This window comes from Zalophus californianus, chromosome 9 (genome assembly GCF_009762305.2).
Source record: "Zalophus californianus isolate mZalCal1 chromosome 9, mZalCal1.pri.v2, whole genome shotgun sequence".
Taxonomy (NCBI): Eukaryota; Metazoa; Chordata; class Mammalia; order Carnivora; family Otariidae; genus Zalophus; species Zalophus californianus.
Window position 1 is genome coordinate 135,117,901 of NC_045603.1, and position 23,202 is coordinate 135,141,102.

Below are 23,202 nucleotides of genomic sequence, written 5' to 3' on the forward strand. Positions count from 1 at the left end.
ACGTGGGCTACCTTCCGATTGGGAGTCAGAAGATCTCCTCTACTTGGCAGGTGTATTCCATACTTAAAGCCTCAATTCCCTTATCATTAAAAATGGGGACTATAATAACCTGCCACACTGAATTCACAGGACGGCTGAGGTTCAAATGAGACAATACAGATGAAAATACTCTGTGACATCCACATCGAGGCTGACAAAACCTATCGGCTGAAACGTTAGAACTACGTGTCGACCCCACCACGCTCGGTGTCTTCTTAAAGGTGCATGTGTTTTAACAGCATGAATGTTCTTGTGAAATTAAAAAAAAAAAAACAGTACTGCAAAATTCTAGCCACCCTTCTATTCTTATTAACAGACTTCTAAACCAACAGTTCAAACATCATTTTATCAAAATAAAGATGCTCCAATGCTCCCTCCTCCTCCCCTGAGTCACCCAAACCTCGGGCATTCCTCCCCCGTCTAAATGGCAAGCGCGCTGTGCACCACGTCTTACAGGGCGCCTCTCTCATTGTTAGGAGTTGCTCGTGATCCTTCAAGGAGCAAAGGTAAATAAAGAGTGCCCCGTGATGAATGTGCACAGTTAAAGGGATGGCGAGAGATCAGAATCACTCGTGGGCTTTGCATGCTGCATGAGGCCCCTGTGCCGTGCATCTCCTCTGTACCCAAGTGGGTGTTTTGTACCCCTCTTAGAGGCTCTACCACAGTGACTAACAGAAATGTGTCATCTCCCTCATGTGTCAGGACAGAAAAAAACAGAGGAAGTAGGAAAGCCATTTTGTCCAACAGAACCCTGCCCGTTACCACACTGCTTCTTCTGTGATGGCTTTCTCAGAGCATGACCTCTCTCTGACCCCCCCTCTTGTGGCCCTCCCTTTCAGGAAACCGCAGCTCAGCAGGCCAGCAGCACCTCAGGTTCCCGCTCTGTGCTGACTTCAGAGTGGTGATTACCTGCACCCAACATCGAATCTCTTCACCTTGACGACAGTCGGTCCTAGCTCCGCCTCCACAGGCCACCCCTCTCTAGGCTGGCCCACTGACCGAGGTGTCCCCTGAGCAACAGCTGTTCTCAATCTCTCCTGAACTGGAAGCCCCTAGAAGGCTGGGAACATGTCTCACCACCTTATTCCTCAAAGCTCTTAATACTTTGCAAGTAACAGACCCTGAACTAGTTGAATGAGACGCACGCCGCTATGATTCCTCGACTCTGTTCTCATCAGTCGGCTTCATTCCAGAATCTTTACTGCAGAACCACTTACAAAACAAGTCACAGAAAGTGAAATGGGCTGCTCTGGGTTGTTTCTCTTCTTCCTCAGCACACAGCGAGTCTACACTTCTCTGTCTTGACCACAGTTAGGATGTCACTCTGACTGAGCTCGAGCCAACGGGATGCAAATAAAAGCAATGGGGCCCCTTGCAGGCCTGGTCCACAAAACCTCTCAGGCTTGTTCCTCCATCTTCTGCCCCCCTTCCAGTTAACAGGGAACTTGACTCCCTAGCATCCGTAGAGGCCCCATGTTCAAAATAGAAGCACCTCCAGCAGCCTGGGTCCTTGAATTACTGCTTCAAGACGGCCACTCGCCCCCACTCTCCAATACTCTCACACACACACACACACACACACACCCCCACACACCACCTGGAACCACCTTAGATTATCCTGAGATTGAGAAATGAACTTTGTCATTACATGTTTGGATCTATTTGTTACTGTAGCCAAACCCACTCTAACCATCCCAGGATCATTTCAAATTGATACCAAATAATTTTCTTTCTTCCCCTATCATTGCTAATCAGAATTTCTAACAAAAAGTCCTCTGAAATTTACAGGTTACAGACCTAAATGGACAAGATGAAGATAATAAGTATCTACAATTCTACAGTTCCTGGAGGGAAAGACTGTTAAATAACTGCTTAAAAAAAAAAAAAAAGAAAGAAATCAGGGCGCCTGGGTGGCTCAGTTGGTTAAGCGCCTGCCTTTAGCTCAGGTCATGATCCCAGGGTCCTGGGATCAAGCCCCACAGCAGACTCCCTGCTCAGCGGGGAGTCTGCTTCTCCCTCTGCCCCTCCCCCTGCTTGTGCTCTCGGTGTGTCAAATAAATAGATAAAATCTTAAAAGAGAAAGAAAGGAAGAAAGGAAGGAAGGAAGGAAGGAAGGAAAGAAAAAGAAAGAAAGAAAGAAAGAGAAAAAAGAAAAGAAAAGATAATTGTCTAGGACAAAGTACCTGACCGGACAGACTGCTCCTAAAAGAACCACAGAGGGCAGTTTTGCTAACTTACTGAGTCACCTAACCTCCTCTTGTTAGTTCCCCACAAGCCTCCTGCTTTTCTCCGAGGGGCTCAGTGAAGACAGACAAGTAGACACTTTCCATCTTGGGTTTCCTATGGAGATAGCTGGGTATGCTGCAATATGGCCCATTATGGCAAGGATCCAGGTACTTCACAGGTCAAATTGCAACCTGTGAGACCTAAGGACCCAATTTAACCAGTTAATGTATCATTTCCCAACTTCAGCCCTGCAGGAAGTATTCATTCAAGCCAGGAAGCACTTTGCAGTAATAAAACCACCCTGTGGGTCTCTGAGATACTTGTAACAATTATCTGTAAAACTGTATTTGATATGCCTCGTATGCAAATTACTATCGTGTATTTTACTGTTATATTATCATCAACTGTTTGTGTAGATATTAACATGCCTTCCACTCGGACTGAAAGCTCTGTCATCTGGCGGGAGGCAGGAGCAAGGGACTCCCTCAGCCCAGCACCCAACACATACCACTCCATGTGTAACTGGCGATCAGACAAATGCACCACCGCAGTGCTCCCCGGCTTCCCTCCATGGAAGTTTGGTTCTTCCTTGACTTTGAAACCCGGAAGTTCCTTTTCATATCCTCACTGGAACCTCACCAGATCCTACGACTGGGCCGCACTTTAACCGGGGCTCAGAGGAGGCTTGCTTCAAGTCACAATGCGGTTTGTACGCGACAGCACTTAGCTGTTTGGACTCCCCAGGGGTAGTGTTCTTTCTCCTGTAACATTCCACCTTCCATATCCAGCAGGCTTTAAAGCAGCCTCTGAAAACTTCAGGCTTAATTTCTAGGTCACTTTTTTTCATCATTGTGAAATGTCATAACAGAAGACTTAATAACGAGTGAGTATTTAGAAAACATAACTGTGAAGAAAATAATCACAACTACAGTAAGCTCAATATGGAAAAACTTCAAAATACTGCGTCCCCATTAGCACTGCAAGAAATAAACGCAGAAAGATACTGTAGTCCTAGCTCCCTTGACAGGGGTGCCTCCCCTCGCCACAACCTGCTTCTCTAGAAATCCCACAGGCCTGGCTCGCAGGCTTCATCTTCCTCAGATCATCTCACACCCCGTAAACACCTGTTCCTCCTGAAGAGACAGCATTCACTTATTAGAATACACAAGGACGGAGGTGCAGGTTTCTCACAAGGATAAGAAGGAACGGTGAAAAGAAAGGAAGATAAGAAAATGACTGTTACTTACAGCCTAGAGTATATTTTTATATATTTGAAAGGCCTTTCCTTCTGTCAATTCATTCCGCAAGCACTTTTAAGTTGTCACTATATCCCAGATTCATTATAAACACTGTGAAGGCTTCCTCTCTGGTGTCGAATGCTAAACGGCGAGCCACAAAACAGAAACGATTTTGCCTGCGCATAAGGCAGCAAGCAAAACAATCACAAATCACCGTACATCAGGCACTATTTGTGCTGCACAAATGCACGCATGCAGTGCTGTGAGACGAGAGTAAAGGGAACACAGTAGGGATGTTGAAAAAGACTTTATGAAGAGTTCAGCCTCAGAAGACGAGTAGGATTCAGTAGGGCAAAAGAAACACTATGTACAAAACACAGAGAAATAGCACAGCATTGGTACAGTGGGAAGTCGAATTTCATTAGAACAAGAGGTTCACAGATGGGGGAGAAGGCTGGAAAAGGAATTTGAAGGCACAGATTGTAAAGGTCCTTAAATAGAGCACTAAAGAAATTGTGGGCTTTACTGTGTAGGCGATTCGGGGGATCATCTAGCTTACCAGCAGGGCCTACGCAGAGTCAGATTCACACTCCACAACAGTCATCCTGGAAGCTGGGTGGAGGATGGGCGGACACAGAGACCGCCGGGAAAATCGACAGAAAGCTACTTCCCTACCCGAGACGAGAGCTGGGAAAGGCCTGAGCAGCAGCAGAAATGGGAGGAGGGGAACAGGAAGACCAACACATCTTCTTCAACAAGACTGAGAAGAACGACGAAAGAGAAGGAGTGACAAAGGTAACTGACATTTCTAGCGGGAACCCAGAACTCACGTCATCAACCACGTTAAGGAGTAAAAGAGAGACAGTGTTTTTGTTTTTCTTGCTTTTTCCTAGAAGGGAAGATGAAAAGTTTCCCCGTTTTGAAAGCAGTTGTTTGTTTTGCTTCGTTTTAAAGTTATCTGTGGGATGCCGGTTTAAGCTCCACGCAGAACTTTGAAATAGGAGACTGGTCCTCAAAAGGCATGTGAGTGACAGTAGAAGCTGTAAGATGTGAGATGCTGCGAGATAAATTTGTCGGAGTAAGTGATTTCCAAGCTAGAAGGGCAAAGACAGAATCCAATTCAGTTTTCAAATAAAATCCGCCTAGGAAGGATAGAGGGACATGAGAAGCAGCAGAGAAAAGATGGCAGCAAAACTGAACTCACAGTTCTATGACCAATACCAACAGCGTTCACACACTCACAGACCACAGAACATGCCAACAATCAGGACACCGATGACCGCAGCTGAATGCTACAGGACCACGAAATACAACGTACAAGAAAGGAGAGAAGACAGCCACGTAGCAAATCCCAATGCCAATACTGACTACAAGAGAAGTAAGACACTAAATAGCAGACCACAAATTCCAAAAGCCTGCAGAAAAGAAATGGGCAGCCCAACTGGGAAATCAGCAAGACCAAAGCACAGTTCCATCTGTCAGCTTACTGTACAGATTCCTCCCCTCTACACCACGCTTTTGCTGTAGAAAATCACAAGGGCCATGGTCAGATGTGTATACATTATCATCTAGTTATCTACAGGGGGATACAGAAGCTACATTCCTAAAGAACACAGGAGAGGATTTGCACTGAGGGCACCAGGTAAGTGACCAATTATCTGGATTTGAAATATTCTTATTGTGGGGCGCCTGGGTGGTTCAGTTGGTTAAGTGACTGCCTTCGGCTCAGGTCATGATCCCGGGGCCCTAGGATCAAGCCCTGCATCAGGCTCCCTGCTCCTCGGGGAGCCTGCTTCTCCCTCTTCTTCTGCCTGCTGCTCCCCCTGCTTGTGCTCTCTGTCAAATAAATAAAATCTTTAAAAAAAAAAAAAAAGAACTATTCTTATCGTGCATCCATGTGTCCCCATTTTGTTTTAAAAACAGGGAAACCAGGGGCGCCTGGCTGGCTCAGTCATTAAGCGTCTGCCTTCGGCTCAGGTCATGATCCCAGGGTCCTGGGATGGAGCCCCGCATCGGGCTCCCTGCTCAGCGGGAAGCCTGCTTCTCCCTCTCCCACTCCCCCTGCTTGTGTTCCCTCTCTTGCTCTCTCTCTCAAATAAATAAAATCTTTAAAAAATAAAAAAAATAAAAACGGAAACTGGAGACATAACATAAGGCAAGGAAAAGTGGGGTCATTTGTGATTAGGATGGGGCTGGGGGGCACGAGCAGCAAAAAATATAAAGTTACAAGATGCCTAAGCTTCCATTTTCACCAAACCAACAGCCGCAGGAAGAGCAATGTTGGGCATGTTCTAAAACTTGACGCATTTGAAAATACTTTTAAACCTACCCTTTGCTGAAGTGGCAAGATATAATGGAACAATAACTTCAGCAAAGCTGATATTGGACCCAGTTCTGTCTCCAGTGACTACCCATATTACTCAGTAAATTAACCAAATTCAATCTGCTCGTTAGTGAAATGCGTTTGTTTGCACGGGTCCATACCAGAGGTCTCCTTCCATTTTATCTCCCTTAATTCATGTGAGCACAGTGCCAGGCCCCAGCAGGCGCTTACTAGGTGCCACCATCCTTTGTTCCAGAGGACTTCACTACCTCTAGCTCCATGGGGAAATCACTAACTTCTTGAGGCATCAATTTCCCCACCTCTAATACTGCCTCACAGGGCTGTTTGCAAATTAATTAAGGTACTCTGTAAACCATACAGCGCAACGCAGAATGTAAAGCATAAGCGTTTCCAGGCCAGGCAAATAGTAGCAACTTTTGGACTGAAAACACCAGGAGGTTTGAATGACTAGCACCAATAAGACCTGGTTAAGAATTCATCACCTGCCCTAATCTCTCGCATCACCCCATTCAGCTTGCTTAGATCTCAACGTACCCTCCACCGGACAAGCTCGAGGCCTTCCCACCCACATCACCCTAATTTTCTTAGTACTCAGAGGAGAGGTATTCAGATAAGGAACCTACAAATGAAAGAGTCGCAAGAGGACACAATCAAATGACTCGCCCAAGGTCAAAACACCAGGGTAGAAAAGGAAATGCGGGCTTGTCAGCCACCGAGGCCACGTCCCCCGTGACTCCTTCTGCAACCGACGGGGAACGACCGGCGCCCCCCTTCCCCGGCCGCAGGACGCTGTGTGGGGGCGCCCCTCGCCCTCCTGCGTGCACGCCCCACCGACCCCCTCCAGCCTGGCCGCCCGCGGCGGACCCGAGCTCCTGCACAGCTGCGCTCGTCCCGGGCCCCCACGCCCCCCACGGACCTGCTCCCAGCCCCGCCAGGCCGGACCCCCGCTGAGGACCCCAAGAGGCGAGGTGTCCACACGGCACAGCCCCGCCCGCGCTCCCTGCCACGTCCGCGGCCTCACGCACTATGGCGCTCCAGACCCGGCCTCCCGCCGCCGCCGCCGCCGCCGCCGCCGCAGGGCCCGGGCCTCCCGGCCTCCCAGTCCCAGCGTCCCCAGGGCAGCTCCAGCCCGAGCAGGCCGCGGACTTCCTCCGCCAGCTCCGCCCTAGCCGCAGCCCCGGGAAGAGCCCGCCGCCAGGGCTGACGGACTGCCTGAAAGTCCAATCGGAACGGCACACGAAGGGGGCGTGCTGACGGACTGCTCCAGCGACCAATCGGAACGCGCTACACCAGGGGGGCGCGGCTACCGCCAGCGACCCCGCCCCGTCCGTGCTTCCGCTGGGGCCGAGGAGGCGAGAGGAAACTTTCCCAGAGTTCCTCCGAGCGCCCGCGGACCGGAGGAGGGGTCGCGGCCGGGGGGGCGGGGGGGGGGGGCTGAGGTTGGGTGAGGGAGGGGCTGAGGGTGGGGACGCGCGGGGCCCCACCCCCTCCCTGAGGGCCCGCGGCTGCCTGGCGACCGGAAGGCGGCGGCCCCGGCTGGGATCCCGGCCGCTCTCGGGTGCTACCCCGCGCGGGCTCCTCCTCCGCTGCCGCCGTCGCTGCCCAGCTGGCTGCTGTCGGGGCTGGGCGGACCCTGCTGCCCCGTGGAGCGAGCGCTGGCCCGGGGCCGGCTGGGCGGCAGCACCCCTCACACCTGATGTGGCGCCCCCAAATGCAGCCGGTGCGGGCGGCAGCCTGGGACCGAGCCTTGGGCCCGTGAGCACGGCCGGGCCCGCACCCGGAGCGCGCGTCCGCGGCGGGTGGTGAGGCGAGTCGCCCGCTGGAGGACCACCCGCGCATAGAGCAGCGGAGGGCCGGGCGTCCCGGGGGCCGCTGGGGGCAGGGCTGGGGGCCCGCAAGCCCCCTCCTCCCCCACCGGCGCCCGCGGCCATGGCAGCGCCGGGGGACCCGCGGCGGCTCTACCGGCTGGTGCAGGAAGGCCGGCTGTGCGCCCTGCGGGAGGAGCTGCGGGGAGCCGGGCGCGCCAGCTGCCCGGGGCCGGGCGGGGACACCCTCCTGCACTGCGCCGCCCGCCTCGGGCATCGGGACGTGCTGGCCTATCTGGTCGAGACCTGGGACATGGACATCGAGGCCGCCAACCGAGACTACAAGCGACCTCTGCACGAGGCTGCCTCGCAGGGCCACCGGGACTGCGTGCGCTATCTGCTGGGCAGAGGAGCCGCGGTCGACTGCCTGAAGAAAGCCGACTGGTAGGTGGCTGGGGTTCCCGAAAGATCCCCCCCCACACCCCTCCACTTCTCCGCAGAGTTATGGAGTCCCGTGTACTTTTCCGCCTCGACACCACAGCTTCTGAGCCTCCCCCTGGAGGACAGATTACCCTCTGTGAACAGTGGGGTACTCTTACGGGATTAACTGTTCCAGTCTGTTCCAAACCCTTTTCCCTTATGAAACAGTATGCAATAGGATCAAACAGTGAATTGTCTGTACTACCTATAGCTTGAGCCTCGCCTAGCTACATGATTACTTCACCAGTAGCATTGTTTTAATTTGTTATTTTGGAATAGAGGTTCACAGAAGGTTGCAAAGAACTGTTCAGGGAAGCCTCGTGGGCCCTTCCCCCAGACTCCCCCAAAGTTACCATCTTACACAGCTATGTGCAATACCAAGACTAAGAAACTGACACTGCTGCTACAGTCCATGTTCTTCATCAGATTTCACCAGTTACACAGACACTTGAGTGTGTGTGGTGCTTTATGGGATTTTATCACATGAATAGCCTCGCGTGAGCGATACTCCAAGGTACCATCACACAAACCAATTGCATTTTGTCAGACAGACATTGTCTCCAGTACTCACTATGTGGTGATGAACATCCTAAGATTCATAACATAATGAAGTTCCTGCCTGCAAGTGATTCCTGATCTGATATAAATATGAACCACAGCAGATAGACTTGTAGTTAAATAAAGTGCATCTTGCCTGCTGGGATGAGGGAGTCAGTATGGTTACGTTTTGAGGGCTGCACTTTGGCTATGACTTAGCACAAGGCCAGTTTTCTTCTGCTGCTGGTAAACTGGTCTAAAGACCATTCCAACAGACATATTACCTCATACATGCCTCAAAACAATTCTGTGGGTAGGGAACTGGCCTCTCCCCAAAAATCCATTAAAGAGGCAAAGTTCATTTGAGTACGTATGTGAGAGGTATAGCTGCAGTGAGAAATTTTTGTCCGTTCTCACCTTTCTGGCTTTCTGCAATACCTTCCCTGCTTTTCCAATCATCCCGCCTGGCTCAAGATTTATTTCCTCTGTGAAGTCCTTCTGGAAGGTTCCAGCCTTCATTTATCTGGGTTTCTCCCTCTTTATTTTCTCATTCACTCTCATTGCTACACCCCCCCCCCTCAAAAGTGTTGGTAATTAATTAATATCATAGCAATCTTAGAAGATAGATCCTAGATGCGGCCTTCGGGGTCTCCTAGGTATAGTGAGCTCCCGCTGTGTGCCAGACATGGGTCCTAACCCCAGGAATCAGGAGGTGAATAAGACCTGCCCTTGCTTTCCAAGGGTTATGTCTCTCTCGTTTTGCAGATGACAAACCAGAAGCTCATGGAATTGAAATCGCTCATCCGAGATCATTTATGAGAAGAGAGAGGATAGAGCCACCTCCCTTGATATTAATGTAGTTTATTCCCATAATTGTGGACACAAGTCAGTTCAGAAACTTATTGTAATCACCCTGTTCCATTTATGTCACCAGTGTATGCTCCTCATGGGTAGGCACTGTGTCATATGTTCTTTTTTAACCCTTTTTCAGCACAATTTAATTCATAAATGACTACTGATTGAAGTGAATGGGGTAAGTCCAGCAGAGTATCTCTTACACAAATAGTATTCAAGACACGGGCGCCTGGGTGGCTGAGTTGGTTAAGCGTCTGCCTTCGGCTCAGGTCGTGATCCCAGGGTCCTGGGATCGAGCCCCGGGTCGGGCTCCCTGCTCAGCGGGGAGCCTGCTTCTCCCTCTCCCACTCCCCCTGCTTGTGCTCTTTCTCTCAAATAAATAAATAAAATCTTTTTAAAAATACATTATTCAAGACAAACTGTCTGTGGTTTTGATTAACTCTGTCTCAGTTTGGTCCCATAGTCGAAACTTGTCCAGAAGCAGGTTTTCCTCCTCAGTATTCCCCTCCCGCAGGCAGGCACACCTACATCCTAATCCCTTTCCCTCTCTTATTTCTCCCAGTGTCTCATCGCGGGCAGAGAAGTTGCCAGTCAATGCTGTTTTCCTGCTTCCCAGACCCTTGAGTCCTCTAGGTTTTCCATCTCTGCCAAGGGCATGTGCTTTTCTGAAGACCTGGACGCACACTTCTAATGTCTCAGCTGCCCTTCCGTCTGTTTGTCCTGATTGGCCTTAGGACTCCTTTGATGATGGCCTGCACAAGGAAGAATCTGGAGGTGATCCAGGACCTTGTAGAACATGGTGCCAACCCACTTCTAAAGAACAAAGACGGCTGGAATAGTCTCCACATTGCCAGCCGAGAGGGTGACCCTCTGGTCCTCCAGTACTTGCTCACTGTTTGCCCAACGGCCTGGAAGACAGAGAGCAAAATCGGGAGAACTCCTCTGCACACGGCAGGTACGGCTGGGAGCTCTGCAGGGACGCAGGCACGAACGTGCAGCCCGCCCGCCCGGCCCTGCAGAACGCCTGCTAGTTAGGGGCACCCACAGGGCTGGAGGGGTTTGGAAACTAGAGGGCCAGGACTAAGAGCAGCTTTAGGGTATTTCAACATATAGTTTGTCCCTACAGCTAATGGAACTCGGCACATGATCCGTTCTTGTTTCGCGTGTTCGCATCTGTCCTGTCCTCCCCAGTTTGTTGGAAAGCTCATTCTGTTCTTCACTGTCTTTGACCTTGAGCAAGGGACTTAGCCTCTTAAGCAAATTTCCTCATCAGCAACATCATGATGGTAATGGTGCCCATATCACAAGGTAGCTAGAGAGTTTAAGGAACAGGATGTATATAAATCCCCTGGTGCAGTGCTTAACACACCCTGAGCACAGAACAACTGGGTATGGCTATTTTCAGGATCATGTTTACGTTGTCATTGTTACCCGAAGGAGGAAAAGAGACAATATTTCTGAATATCCTCAGTAATACTTACCACAGTGCTAATCCACTTAAATAAATATAGGAACTTGTAATGAAGGTACCTGGGCCTGAGTGTCTTTGACTTATCTAGTGATCATGTCAATAAAAATGTGGGATACAACTGAGTAATTATCCTTAAATCTGAATTATCTATTCATAGATTATTTTAAATTAGTGAAAAGCAAAAAGTGCTGGGGTGTAAGACAACACAGATATTAAAGACCTCAAGAGTCCGGATCAAGAAATTTAAAAAATGATCTTTAGCCTTCTGGATAGTATATTGAATTAAAATACAGGGCCTTGGGGCGCCTGGGTGGCTCAGTCGTTAAGCATCTGCCTTCGGCTCAGCTCACGATCTCAGGGTCCTGGGATTGAGCCCCGCATCGGGCTCCCTGCTCGGCGGGAAGCCTTCTTCTCCCTCTCCCACTTCCCCTGCTTGTGTTCCCTCTCTCGCTGTCTCTCTGCCTGTCAAATAAATAAAATCTTTAAATAAATAAATAAATAAAAATACAGGGCCTTAGTTTCTCAAAACATCGATACCTGTGACGATAGAGTTTAGGAAATACGCATACAATTATTACAACTACAGAGAGCAATTAGGGACCAAGGAATTGTTTACATCTTTACAAGTGAGTAGAAAAACTTTTCTCTGCTATGAATTGTTTGACTAGTTCCCCTAGAAACAATCAGCACCTAACCATTCACAGAAAATACTGGAGAACAGATAGCTGAAATCTTTACTATTGAGTGTCGTTCTCTTTAGTAGGAGAATCACATTCCTGCTTATTTTGTCATGGATCATTATTAATATGTTTTACGTTTCCTGGGCAAAAACTGACCGGCCCTAAGGATTTGCAGCACAAAAGTGAGGAGAAAGTTTAAGACTGAGAATTTACCATGGAAGTGCTCAAAAAAACAAGATAATCAAGTGTTGGCCAAGTGCCTGTTAAGTGAAAACATCATCGTTACCACTTACCCAGCTAAATTTTTATTTTTCTAGGATGGTAACAGTGTCCCTGATTTAATGACTACTTCCCGAAAGTCCTAGCTAAAAGGTTGGGGCAGAGAGAGGAGGAAAGAAGAGTTTTATACCTGCACTAAAAAGCTCTGACTCTCAACTCTCTTCTTCCAGCAATGCATGGCTGTTTAGACGCAGTGAAGGTCCTTCTCCAGAGGTAAGAACAAAACAGCAAATGGGGGGAAGGATTCCCTAATTGTGACAGTTAATATCGATGCTATAGGAAAAGCTCAGAAAAATTGCTCAGAAAGAAACTAACGTACCCAAAGAGATGAACAACGGACATAACTCAAAGAATATAAAATAAAAATTGCTAAGTAACATGAGAAAAAAAAAAATCACCCATGCATCTGCTCATTCAGCAAGTACTCAAATACTCAGTGCCTCAGCACTCACTTAGCACCATACCACATGCACGGGCTGCAAGAGAAGCCAGCCGACACGGGTCCCCCCCGTGGAGCTCACACACTGGCAGACAAGATTCGCTGTTCACATCCTGTGAGTCCAAGGAGTACAAGGAATCGCAGGATCCCTCCAGGAACATAGGCCAGGAAGACCCACCTTGCCTGGGAGGAAGGAATCTCGGCCCCCGGGATATTCAAGCTACGGTCTGAAGGGGGCTAAGAGTGGGAGGTGGGCCACATTCCAGACAGAGGTAACAGTCCCCGGGAATGCTCAGAGCCAAGAGAAAGCATGGTGCTTTAGTAAACTGAAAGTTCAGTGTGTGCTGCTGCCCCGGGAGTGCCGGGGAGAATAGTGCACGATGAGGAAGGCCGGACCGAGGGAGGACATAGGACGATGTGAGGACTTCAGATTTTATTCTAAGTGTATGCGATGCCATTGAAGGGTTTTAAGCAGTGTGCCGGGTGGACAGTAATAAGAAATTTGCATTTTTCAGAGATCCTCTGGTTGGAAAACAGAGAATGGATTGGGGGGAAGCGGGAGTGGGGGCCGTGAATGTTGGGAGGCCGTTGCAGTTCGACAGGAGAAAAATAATGGTAGCGGGACTAAGACCCTGACTGTAGAGGTGAAGAGAAAGACATGGAGATACTTAAGAAGTGGGATCAATAGATCCAGGTGAAAAATTTGATCAAGGGAATGAGGGAGGAGACGTCAAGGATGACAGGTTTCTTGCTGAGCAACTGGTGATGGTGCTGGTGCCATTTACCGGGACAGAGAGCCCTGGAGGAGGAGCAGGTTTGCCGGGTAAGATGATAATTTCACTTTTGGACACATTGAGTTGCATGCATCTGTGAGGCACCCAAGCAGAGATGTCGAGTGGCCAGCTACAGACACAGATCTGAAAGCTGCAGGAGGGGTGTGAGCTGAGAGACAAATGTGGGCATCATCAACATAGAAACAATGACTGAATTCATGAGAGTGGAAGGGATTACCAGAGCAGATACTGAATAGTGAGAAGAGACCAGGACTTCATGCAGTGCCATGAGGGAGCACAGGTCCTCCTGTGGATGGGGGAGAGAAGAGGGGCCTCTGTGAGGTCATATGGAAGCTAGAAGCTGCAGTGAAGGAGGGAGAACCGGTGTTCCAAGCAGAGGGGCTCAGCAAATGCAGAGGCAGCAAAGAGCTGGGCAACCGGAGGAGAAGATAATGAGCAAGAAGAGGGTAGGACAGAGAGGCCCCTGAAGGTGAGAACAGAGAAGAGAGGTGGGAACGGAAGGAGGTCGGTCGGGTAGGAGGCAGGACCAAGAAGAACGGACAGGTAGGATCGTAGAGAAGGTAGGTCCGTTTGGAGTCGGGCCTGAGGGGAGGGCCGGGGAGGCGTGGGTCAGCTAACTGAAGAAGGCAGGAATGGAAGGTCACACTGGAGGCTGAATTAAGGAAAAGGACAGGTAGGAACAGAAAGGGCAGGACAGCGGAGTAGGTAGGAGAAGACAAAGGCAGGATTGAGAGGAAGGTAGGACAGTAGGGAAAGCAGGGCGGGGAAGCAGGTGGGAGGAGGGGGAGGGTCAGGAAGGACGCGGCTGGCCCCGAGGAGCCTGGGGACATGAGCAGATGCCACAGTATCCTGACCCCAGGGTCATGAGGATTTAGATTTTCCTCTGCGGTTGGGAGGTAAAGGTGTCAAGCAGGAGTGGCCATACCCAGGGCGGTCCGGTGCCTGTGAGAATGGTTAGCAAGGCAGGAGCCACGGCGGGAGAAGTGGGCCCCGAACTGAGATTTTTGGTAACAGGCTGGTCCTGAGGGGAAGACGATGCCTGGAAACGGGGTGAGGAAGTCCGAGGAGGGGCCGAGTTTGGGAGACAGGGACCGCGCTCCGGTCTCCGCGGTGTGTGCGTGCGTGCGTGCGCGTGCGTGCGCGTGTGTGCGCGCGCGTGCGTGCGTGCGCGTGCCGCAGGGACCGCTGTCTGACCTGCCGCTCTGGGTTCGGGCGGCAGGTGCCACTACGGAGCCGACTGCGCGGACAGCTGTGGCTGCACACCCTTCATGGACGCAGTTCAGTGCGGCCACGTCGATGTGGCCCAGCTGCTGCTCGAACAGCACCAGGTATAGAAACGGGTCCTCCCACGAGTCTCAGACCAGGGAGCGCCTCCGATGTGGGCTCAGTGTCGCGGTTGGCGAGCGGCAGGCAGACGTCCTTGTCTGGGGTCCCTGCGGGGCTCACGTGTGAGATGAGCAGGGAGCAGTGAGAGGAGGAGGGGGATCCAGTAAGCGGCTGGACCACAGGAGTGAGCGCAGGCTGCCCACCGAGGGCGCCGGGGGCCGGAGCGTGGGGTCTGGCCTGTGTTTGGCCAGAGAGGCCCTGGGGATCCGCCAGGAGGTCCCTGCTGCTCACATGTGGCCTCCCCTCCCTCGCCCGCCAGGCTTGCTGGGCGGCGCGGGACGCCCTGGGCGCACAGGCCATCCACAGGGCGGCCGTCACTGGGCAGGACGAGGCCCTCCGCTTCCTGGTGTCCGAGCTGGGCGCCGACGTGGACGCCAGGGCAGCACCGAGCCGCCTGACGCCACTGCATTTCGCCGCTAAGGTTTGTCTCTCCGGGAAAGCCCTCCCTCCGTGTGATGTCCAGCCTTTCGTTTGCACCCGCTCGTGTTCCGTTTTCAGAAATAATGTCGTTTGCAGCCCTAAGGATCCCCCGTGTGAAGTCCTGCTGCTCTGTCCTTACACTAGATTCCAGAAGGGAACATTTCTGCAGCGGAGGCTCATTGCTTACACGCCCAGTCTCAAGTGTTAGGCCTGTTTTGCGGGTTATCTTCAGCCTCACTGGCCAGCTGCCCCAACTGGCTTTTCCAGCAGCAGCAGGTGTAATTATTTCCCTGTGAACGGCCCTCTCCTGTCCCCCAGGAAGGCAGTGGAGGGACGAGGGTGCCCCGAGCCCGGCGGAGGCCACAGAGGGGATGGGTGGGACTCGCGGCCGTGATTCCCTGTCTCCCTGGGTCCGCGCGGCCTGGCCAGCTGCACAGGAGTCCTGTCAGGTGCTTGTAGTCGAGGAGGACGTGCTGTGACGCGCGCTGTGACAAACGTCCAGGACGGGTCGCGGGCTCCCTGTTTATCTTCGCTCTGAAATTCCAGCAAAGAGCACGTTTGCTGGGAGAGATTCTGGAGGCACATGTTCTGTGTGAATCAGGACGTTTGCTGCCGACAGCAGTAGTCGGTAATTTGGCCTACAGAGTAGATCCTCTGTATTTTAATAATGAAATGTCACCAAAATCTGGATTTGACAGCTTACACTCCAACCTGAGAACTGTGTGAGTCTCCCTCTAGATGTGAAAATTCCATTTTAGCAGCTGAGTCTTTTAGAAAAAGTACCTAACGTGTTAGTTTGTGTTTAAAGGCTTGTTTATTTCCTTGTCACGGGATAACAAGCGTATTTCAACCCTCAGGAAGGACACGTGAGCACAGTCCGGGTGCTCCTATCCTTGGGTGCCAACATCAATTCCAAAGATGAAAGAAACCGATCAGGTATGGCTTCGAGTCCCTCGCGCCTGGGGAATGACTAGTAATCGATGTAAACAATACACGGACTTTGATGTTAAAAACACTGGTTTTAGACTATTCCTCTAGTAGTAGCTCAGCAACCCTTCTTTGAAACGACATATTTGCAAAGCTCTGGCAATGTCTGTTCCCACGGCAATGGCGGGGCCTGCCACTGGTCCCTGCTGTTCTGACTACTTCGCAGCACGGCACTGTGTGCTCCTGGGAACACTTGCTAAATCCACCATGCTGCTGGCCGCCTCCAGTTAGAGTCTCCCTAGGTCGTCTCTCTTTGGAGTGCATTTGAAAACTGGAATCACTATAATTTTTTTCTAAGATTTATTTAGAGGGAGAGAGAGATTTATTTATGCAGAGGGAGAGAGAGAATTGGAATCGGGCTCCATCCCAGGACCCTGGGACCATGACCTGGGCTGAAGGCAGATGCTTAACCGACTGAGCCACCCAGGTGCCCCGAGAGCTAATTCTTTAGACTCAGGTTAGAATAAGCTCTCCTGTGAACATTCTGTGCACCACGGCCGCCTGGCAAGCCTCTCTCTGATGCTTAGAAGCTCCCTCCGAGGCTGCACAGGACCGTCACTAAGTCCAGGGACACAAGACTTTGTCTGCAGAATGCAGGATCCTAGGGCTCACAGCACCAAGAACCTTGAGTGCTAGTTCTCAAAGGGGAGGATGTGTCCATTTTTCTGTTCATCATGTCATTCTTATTCGTGGCGATATTTTTACTGACACGGAGAATTCACAAAACTTTTAAAATGGTTTCTGTGCCAGTTAAAGTCACCTGTTTGTGAACTTGCTTCGTGGCTTTAGACAAAAATCTCTTATATTCTCTAATTGGTTGATGTTTTTAAAACCATTTCCAACCCCGTCCGGTTAAAAGGGGGGAAATGCTCTGATCCCACAGAGGCAAGGGCACAGACAGGAATCGTGGAAATATAAAGTCTGCGTAGTGGAAGGAGTTTTGTTTTGGGTTGTAGCTGCTCACCAGATGGGCATTGCTGCAGCATCCTGCTTCAAGTCCGTGTTGCTTCTGTCTCCTCGCAGCCCTGCATCTGGCCTGCGCCGGCCAGCACACGGCCTGTGTCGAGCTCCTCCTGCGGTCCGGGCTGAGCGACTCCCCAGACGTCTCGGGCACCCTGGCTCGGCAGCTCGCTCGCAGCGCAGACATCCTTCAGTGCTTTGACCACCACCCCGAGTCCTGAGGGTGCTTCTGAGCAAGGACAGGCACAGTGACCACATCCTGCTGCTGCCGTTATTGGGGTCCCCAGCCAGAGGGCCGTGAGGACGCCGGCTCCTGAGCCCTGTGACCTACACATGGCGTCTTTCCAGGACCTGGATTCTGCTTTTTCTGCCCTTCAAGTGGAATTAGGGGATGTTCATGAAGCCAGTGTCTGGAGCCCTTAGAGAAGCACGTGACCCACGTGAATGTAACCCAGAGTACGTGTTCACGTAAATAGGTCAGATTTTTTATGAGCAATGTTATGAGGGATGTTATGACAATGATTTTAACGGTCCAAGAGCCGTAAACATAACCAGCCTGCCACTTCCTTCCTTCCTCGCTTTTTCTTGGTCATTACAATGGTTTCGTAGCCAGGAAGGAGATGCCTACACAGATATCTGAGAGAAAATAATGGAAATATTTGTACATTCTAAGCGCTGCTAGTTAAGCCATAACGCTTTAATCTTGAGGTTATTTTTACTTGATGGTTCTGTGTTGGCTTTCTTCAGATAACAAATACACCTAAAAATGCAGCTAAGATATTTTCCAAACTTTTCTACTGCCTCAGTCAAAGAATGGAGTTTGTTCTTAAAACACCTACCCTATTTCCTGTCCTGATTCCCTGCCCACTGGAGCCTGAGAGTGTTGAAGACTCTTGACATCGTAACTCCAAAAATTCTGTAGCAGTTTAAATAGATTGAAGGGAGCCTGCATCCTTAGACATTTGGATTCTTTTCCTTTTTACTTTTGGGGGGAGGTGATGAAGATCATTTTCTCTGGGTCACAAAGAATAATTAGTCCAGGTCGTTCTTAGGAAATCACACGCATCCGTCACAAGCCATACTTGATCCTCCTGCTGGTCGTGACCCAGTAAGGACATACTGCACATCCGTCCAGCCTGAGCATCGTGCTGGGCCAGGGAAGGAGCGAGACTTTCCAGTTCTTCGTCATCCCAGATGGCACGGGCTGGTTCCTAGTCCAACAGCCAAGACCTGCTGGTATCATCTGTCTCGTGACCTCTAAGTGGCGCCCCGTGTGATCTGCACTGGTTCGAGCTTCAGTTCCTGCTACTTCAGAGATCCCCCCTGTGTCACTGCCCTTTGGGTCTAAAGATGGTCCTGTTACCTGCGGGGGGACAGAAGGGTGGGTATGGCGCCAGCCGCCTTCCCTGTACACACATGTGACGCAGCTGCTGATTGCAGCGGCTCCACGAGGGGTCGGTCCCTGCACATGTCCAGCTGCACATCTGCCCCACAAACCAGTGGTGACTGTGGTGCATGAGGCCGTGCTTTTGCTCCCCGTACATTCCCGACTCCGTTCTGTGGTGTAGACTGTGGCTCCTGAAGCTTCTCGAGGACCAGGGACCACAGTGTGGACGCCAGTGGTGTTAATTGTGGCAAAGGCGGCAGACAGTCCAGGAACAGTCTGCCCCTGGGGTCACCGCGCTAGGAGTGAGTCATGCCCTCACTTCCTAATCATGGGTGCTTGAGTCACCTTCCAGGGAGGCCCCACCAGGCCACCCGATCTAAAACTGCATCCCCTCCTCCAGCATTTCAGGCCTCCTGTCCTTTTTTTGCTTTCTCCTTGTTAGCACGTACCATTCCCTGATACGCCACACATTGTGAGTCCCGTATGTCTCCCGACTGGAGCATGAGCTCCGGGGCAGGACTTTGTCTCCCTTGTTCACTTGCTGTCTGCACGACCCAGACGGTGCCTGACACGAAGCAGGGTTTAAATTATTATGTGGTCGATGAGCAAATGGTAATTCGTGGTTCTTAGACATGTACTGTGTCCTGGACGCAGTGCTGAGTGCCTTACCCACACGGTCTCTCTGCATCCCCCTCATTACGACTCCATGTCGGGCACCATTTCTCTCCCGGGCTTCTGCAGCCAGCCCCCCCCCGCCCCAACTCACAGAGGTCAGCCCCTCACTGCTGCACTGCAGGGAAACAGGGCCTTGCCAGCTGACAGATTGAGCAGTGTATGTGTAGCCCTCGTGTTACTGATCCTTTCACTTCAGTCGTGTGACTGTTGGTCCGAATCCCCCCTGCCTTCTAGAAGCCCATTCCCCATCACGGCTGATAACACACGCCTGGGTATTTCTGACTTGTCCCTCTCTGTGTCTGTCGTGAGCACCTGTTCTAGGGCCTGTCCTGAAAAGCTGGTGTGCCCCCCGCCCCCCGCTTGTGTCAGCTCGCTCCGCGTGTGCTCCTCGGCCATCTCGTCTGTTCTGGATCCCACCCCCCACAGGGGACGCTGCACCCCTGTCACCTGGCCCATTCTAGGCCATCCCACACTCAGTTTACCCCAAACTGACTTTCTCTGTAAGCTGCTTACATATGTACCCGGTTGGCCGCCACGTTCATGTCCCTGCAGTTCACGGTCTCTCAAGCTGGAAGCTGGGAATCTATGACTCTCGGGTTCAAGCCCTCCAGCCATCATCCAGACCATGGTGGTGTCGGCCTCCAGACTGTGCCCTCTTGCCCCCCCAGGCCCGCCCTCCTCGACGCCGTCCCCCGCGCGGCTGTCCCAGAGTTCTCACCAAGGTGACTGGGGCGCTGACCGCTGACGTGTTTCCCCGCCGACCTCCACAAGGGCTGTTTGGCTGGTCCTGCAAGCACCCCGACCCACAGTGAGGGTCTGTTCCTAAGACCGACTGCGGCAGAAGCTTCTGGAAGGAGATAGAAAAAGTAAGAATTGCAATCTCATTTGAAAATAGCTACAGCCTAACGTATATTACTGGGAAAAAAATATGCAAGAAAATATTCAGAAGACAAAATAAAAAGGAGCTCTCAAAACGGAAAAGAAATTACACAAGTCAGGCCAAAAAACGGAGAACTCCATGAAGAGAGCTCAGGATTCGGAGGGGCGGGCGTGGGATGTGATTCCCCCCCGCTCGCTGCTGGAGGCCGCCAGCAGGGGGCAGACCTGAGAGCTGGCCGTGGGGTCCCGCCAGCTTTCAAGGCTCGCCAAATGTACAAAACAGTGAAGGAGAAAACAGAAATTGCCTATTTCCTACTACCCAGAAATAACCACCCTGATTTCCTCCTGGCCTTTAAGTGTATATGCTGGAGGTGACGTCGTGCACACAATCTCCCCTAACTTTAGGTCGAAAGCATATCCTAACACTGCAAAACTGCACGCTTTTGATCACTATCTAATGCTTCTCAGAGTTGCTGTCCATATTTATTTTCTGACATTCTCATTTTCGTTTTGCTGTGTTAAGAGAAGACCTGGGACATCAGTAAAACCCTTGGACTCGACAGTAGGCAAAGGCAGGGGCATCAGAACTGAAAAAGGCTCAGGTCTGATCCCAGGTCAGGGCCTCATGGGACTGGGAGACAGAGGGAACAGGGGCCTGCTGGGTCTGAGTGGGCCTGCCTGCGCTCTTGGAGATGCTGAGTGGTGAAAAGAAAGGAAAGGTAGGAAGACCGTTTAACAGCATAGGTCTTCTCAGAAAGGGTGAGACCCCAGTGTTTCAGGCTCTGATAAGGGCCCAGTTCGGGGGAGAGATGAAGGCTCGTTGGTGGAACCGGGTTCGGTGGGTAGTGCGGAAGGAGGCGGAAGGGAGCCCGAAAGCCCCCGGGGGCAGAACGCCAGGATCAGGATCAGGTGCACATGAGAAGGAAGACAGGATGACGGGGAGGAAGTTTCCGGTGCAGCTGTGCGCGTGTCTCACGTAACACCGGTCTCTGACCGTGCGCGTGTCTCACGTAACACCGGTCTCTGACCGTGCGCGTGTCTCACGTAACACCGGTCTCTGACCGTGCGCGTGTCTCACGTAACACCGGTCTCTGTGTGCGTGTCTCACGTAACACCGGTCTCTGACCGTGCGCGTGTCTCACGTAACACCGGTCTCTGTGTGCGTGTCTCACGTAACACCGGTCTCTGACCGTGCGCGTGTCTCACGTAACACCGGTCTCTGACCGTGCGCGTGTCTCACGTAACACCGGTATCTGACCGTGTGCGTGTCTCACGTAACACCGGTCTCTGTGCGCGTGTCTCACGTAACACCGGTCTCTGACCGTGCGCGTGTCTCACGTAACAGCGGTCTCTGTGCGCGTCTCACGTAACACCGGTCTCTGACCGTGCGCGTGTCTCACGTAACACCGGTCTCTGACCGTGCGCGTGTCTCACGTAACACCGGTCTCTGACCGTGCGCGTGTCTCACGTAACACCGGTCTCTGACCGTGCGCGTGTCTCACGTAACACCGGTCTCTGTGCGCGTGTCTCACGTAACACCGGTCTCTGACCGTGCGCGTGTCTCACGTAACACCGGTATCTGACCGTGTGCGTGTCTCACGTAACACCGGTCTCTGTGCGCGTGTCTCACGTAACACCGGTCTCTGACCGTGCGCGTGTCTCACGTAACACCGGTATCTGACCGTGTGCGTGTCTCACGTAACAGCGGTCTCTGTGCGCGTCTCACGTAACACCGGTCTCTGACCGTGCGCGTGTCTCACGTAACAGCGGTCTCTGTGCGCGTCTCACGTAACACCGGTCTCTGACCGTGCGCGTGTCTCACGTAACACCGGTCTCTGACCGTGCGCGTGTCTCACGTAACACCGGTCTCTGTGTGCGTGTCTCACGTAACACCGGTCTCTGACCGTGCGCGTGTCTCACGTAACACCGGTCTCTGACCGTGCGCGTGTCTCACGTAACACCGGTATCTGTGCGCGTGTCTCACGTAACACCGGTCTCTGACCGTGCGCGTGTCTCACGTAACACCGGGTATCTGTGCGCGTGTCTCACGTAACACCGGTCTCTGACCGTGCGCGTGTCTCACGTAACACCGGTCTCTGACCGTGTGCGTGTCTCACGTAACACCGGTATTTGGTGGGTGTGGGGTTGGTGGAATGCTTGTGTAAATGTTAACTTACAGTTGGGGGAACTGCTTTCCTGAGCCAGTGAGGGTGTGGAGGACGTCAGCGCCCCCTTAGAGGGTGATGTGGTTCTTACTGGGAAGGGACAAGGCAGAAGTGAGGGCCCAGCTGTGGCGGGAAGGACTTGCTGGGTGTGCATGATGGAGGCCCGTCACAGCCCTTCCAGAGTCTTAGTTCCAATGACCGTCCCTGAGAAGAGCCCTGGGGAGGGACCACGTGATGAGCTGCCCACCTCTGGTGCTCACTCATCTCCTCCTGCTCCGTCTCTGAAGGGCCCCGCGCACTCGAGCGTGAGGGGCGTCCCGGGCACCTGAAGCCACATGTGGAGATGCCTGTCCTACCCCGTCCTGCACAGGGGTTACTGTTCAGGTGTTTTCATGGGGTGGATGCAGCAGAGCTTGGTTTCCAGGACGGGCGAGAATCAAGCTTCCTGGATTCGGATGCTCACGGTGGGACCTGGGAAATTCATCCTGGAATCTCCGAGACTCGTTGTAGCTGCGAGACAGACCAACACTGGAAACTAATTAGGGATGTGAAGTGTCAGGTGGTGGGGAGTTCTGGGGGGGGAGCAAAGCAGAGAAGGGGCGGGAAGTGTCAGGGGCCGCGTGGGGGGACCTCTGAGCAAAGACTCCAGGAGTGGAGGCTGCAGCTGCACAAGCGTGTGAGGCTGTGTGCCCTCCACGTGCAGGGAGGGTGGGGAGTGACTGTGGCCGGCATCTGGGAGCCGGGCATCCAGGCCCTTTGGGGCCATTGTACTCTGGGCAAGAAGGAGGAAGCCACAGGAAGGTGTGAGCAGCGGAGTGATGAAATCTGCCGTGAGTTGGACCAGGCTCATTCAGAATGTTGGGTGGAGGCAAGAACCTGGTGAGGGGACATCACGGTAACTCACATGAGGTGTGACAGTGACATGCACTGGCCCACAGCTCCTGGGTGAGAAGGTGTAGGTTCTGTGTCCAGGGAGATCAGCAGCACTTCCTGGTGACTTAGATGACGAATGGGAGAGAAACAGGGAAGGTCCATTCTTTGGGCCTGAGCAGACGGAAGGGTAGAATCACCAGGTACTGGGCCAAGAAAGACAGAGGGGGGCGGGCTGAGGAGGAAGGTTGGGAGTTTGGGCTTGGATGCTTGTTGGGCACAAACT

At 52.2% G+C, this 23,202-nt stretch overlaps 2 protein-coding genes across 5 annotated transcripts in view; one reads left to right on the forward strand and one right to left on the reverse strand.

The window, feature by feature from the left end:
• Positions 1–7,012, reverse strand: part of FBH1 (F-box DNA helicase 1) — a 52,821-nt gene extending 45,809 nt beyond the window's left edge. For 2 of the 4 annotated variants that reach the window (XM_027591853.2, XM_027591848.2), the window contains exon 1: positions 6,873–7,012. Coding sequence is in view for 3 of the 4 variants with exons in the window: in XM_027591848.2 (XP_027447649.1) it covers position 6,873 (1 nt within the window). In the remaining variant the exon portion in view is untranslated. Of the gene's footprint in view, positions 1–2,773; positions 5,203–6,872 lie in introns of those variants that run through there. The other 2 variants (XM_027591847.1, XM_027591850.1) reach the window with 2 other exon arrangements.
• Positions 7,013–7,280: 268 nt separating this feature from the next.
• On the forward strand, positions 7,281–17,711 carry ANKRD16 (ankyrin repeat domain 16). The gene is made up of 7 exons (XM_027594749.2): positions 7,281–8,096; positions 10,259–10,479; positions 12,125–12,167; positions 14,407–14,515; positions 14,833–14,994; positions 15,851–15,929; positions 17,004–17,711. Exons 1-7 carry the CDS (start codon positions 7,777–7,779, stop codon positions 17,159–17,161), a joined length of 1,092 nt encoding a protein of 363 aa, XP_027450550.1. The 5' UTR covers positions 7,281–7,776; the 3' UTR covers positions 17,162–17,711.
• The last annotated feature ends 5,491 nt before the right edge of the window (positions 17,712–23,202 follow it).

What these genes read in the sequence shown, in the direction of transcription:
- ANKRD16 (XM_027594749.2), top strand. Translation starts at nt 7,777, where the DNA reads ATGGCAGCGCCGGGGGACCCGCGGCGGCTCTACCGGCTGGTGCAGGAA. An exon ending in CACTGCATTTCGCCGCTAAG is followed by an intron (nt 14,995 to 15,850) that starts GTTTGTCTCTCC and finishes TTCAACCCTCAG; the next exon opens with GAAGGACACGTGAGCACAGT. An exon ending in AGATGAAAGAAACCGATCAG is followed by an intron (nt 15,930 to 17,003) that starts GTATGGCTTCGA and finishes GTCTCCTCGCAG; the next exon opens with CCCTGCATCTGGCCTGCGCC.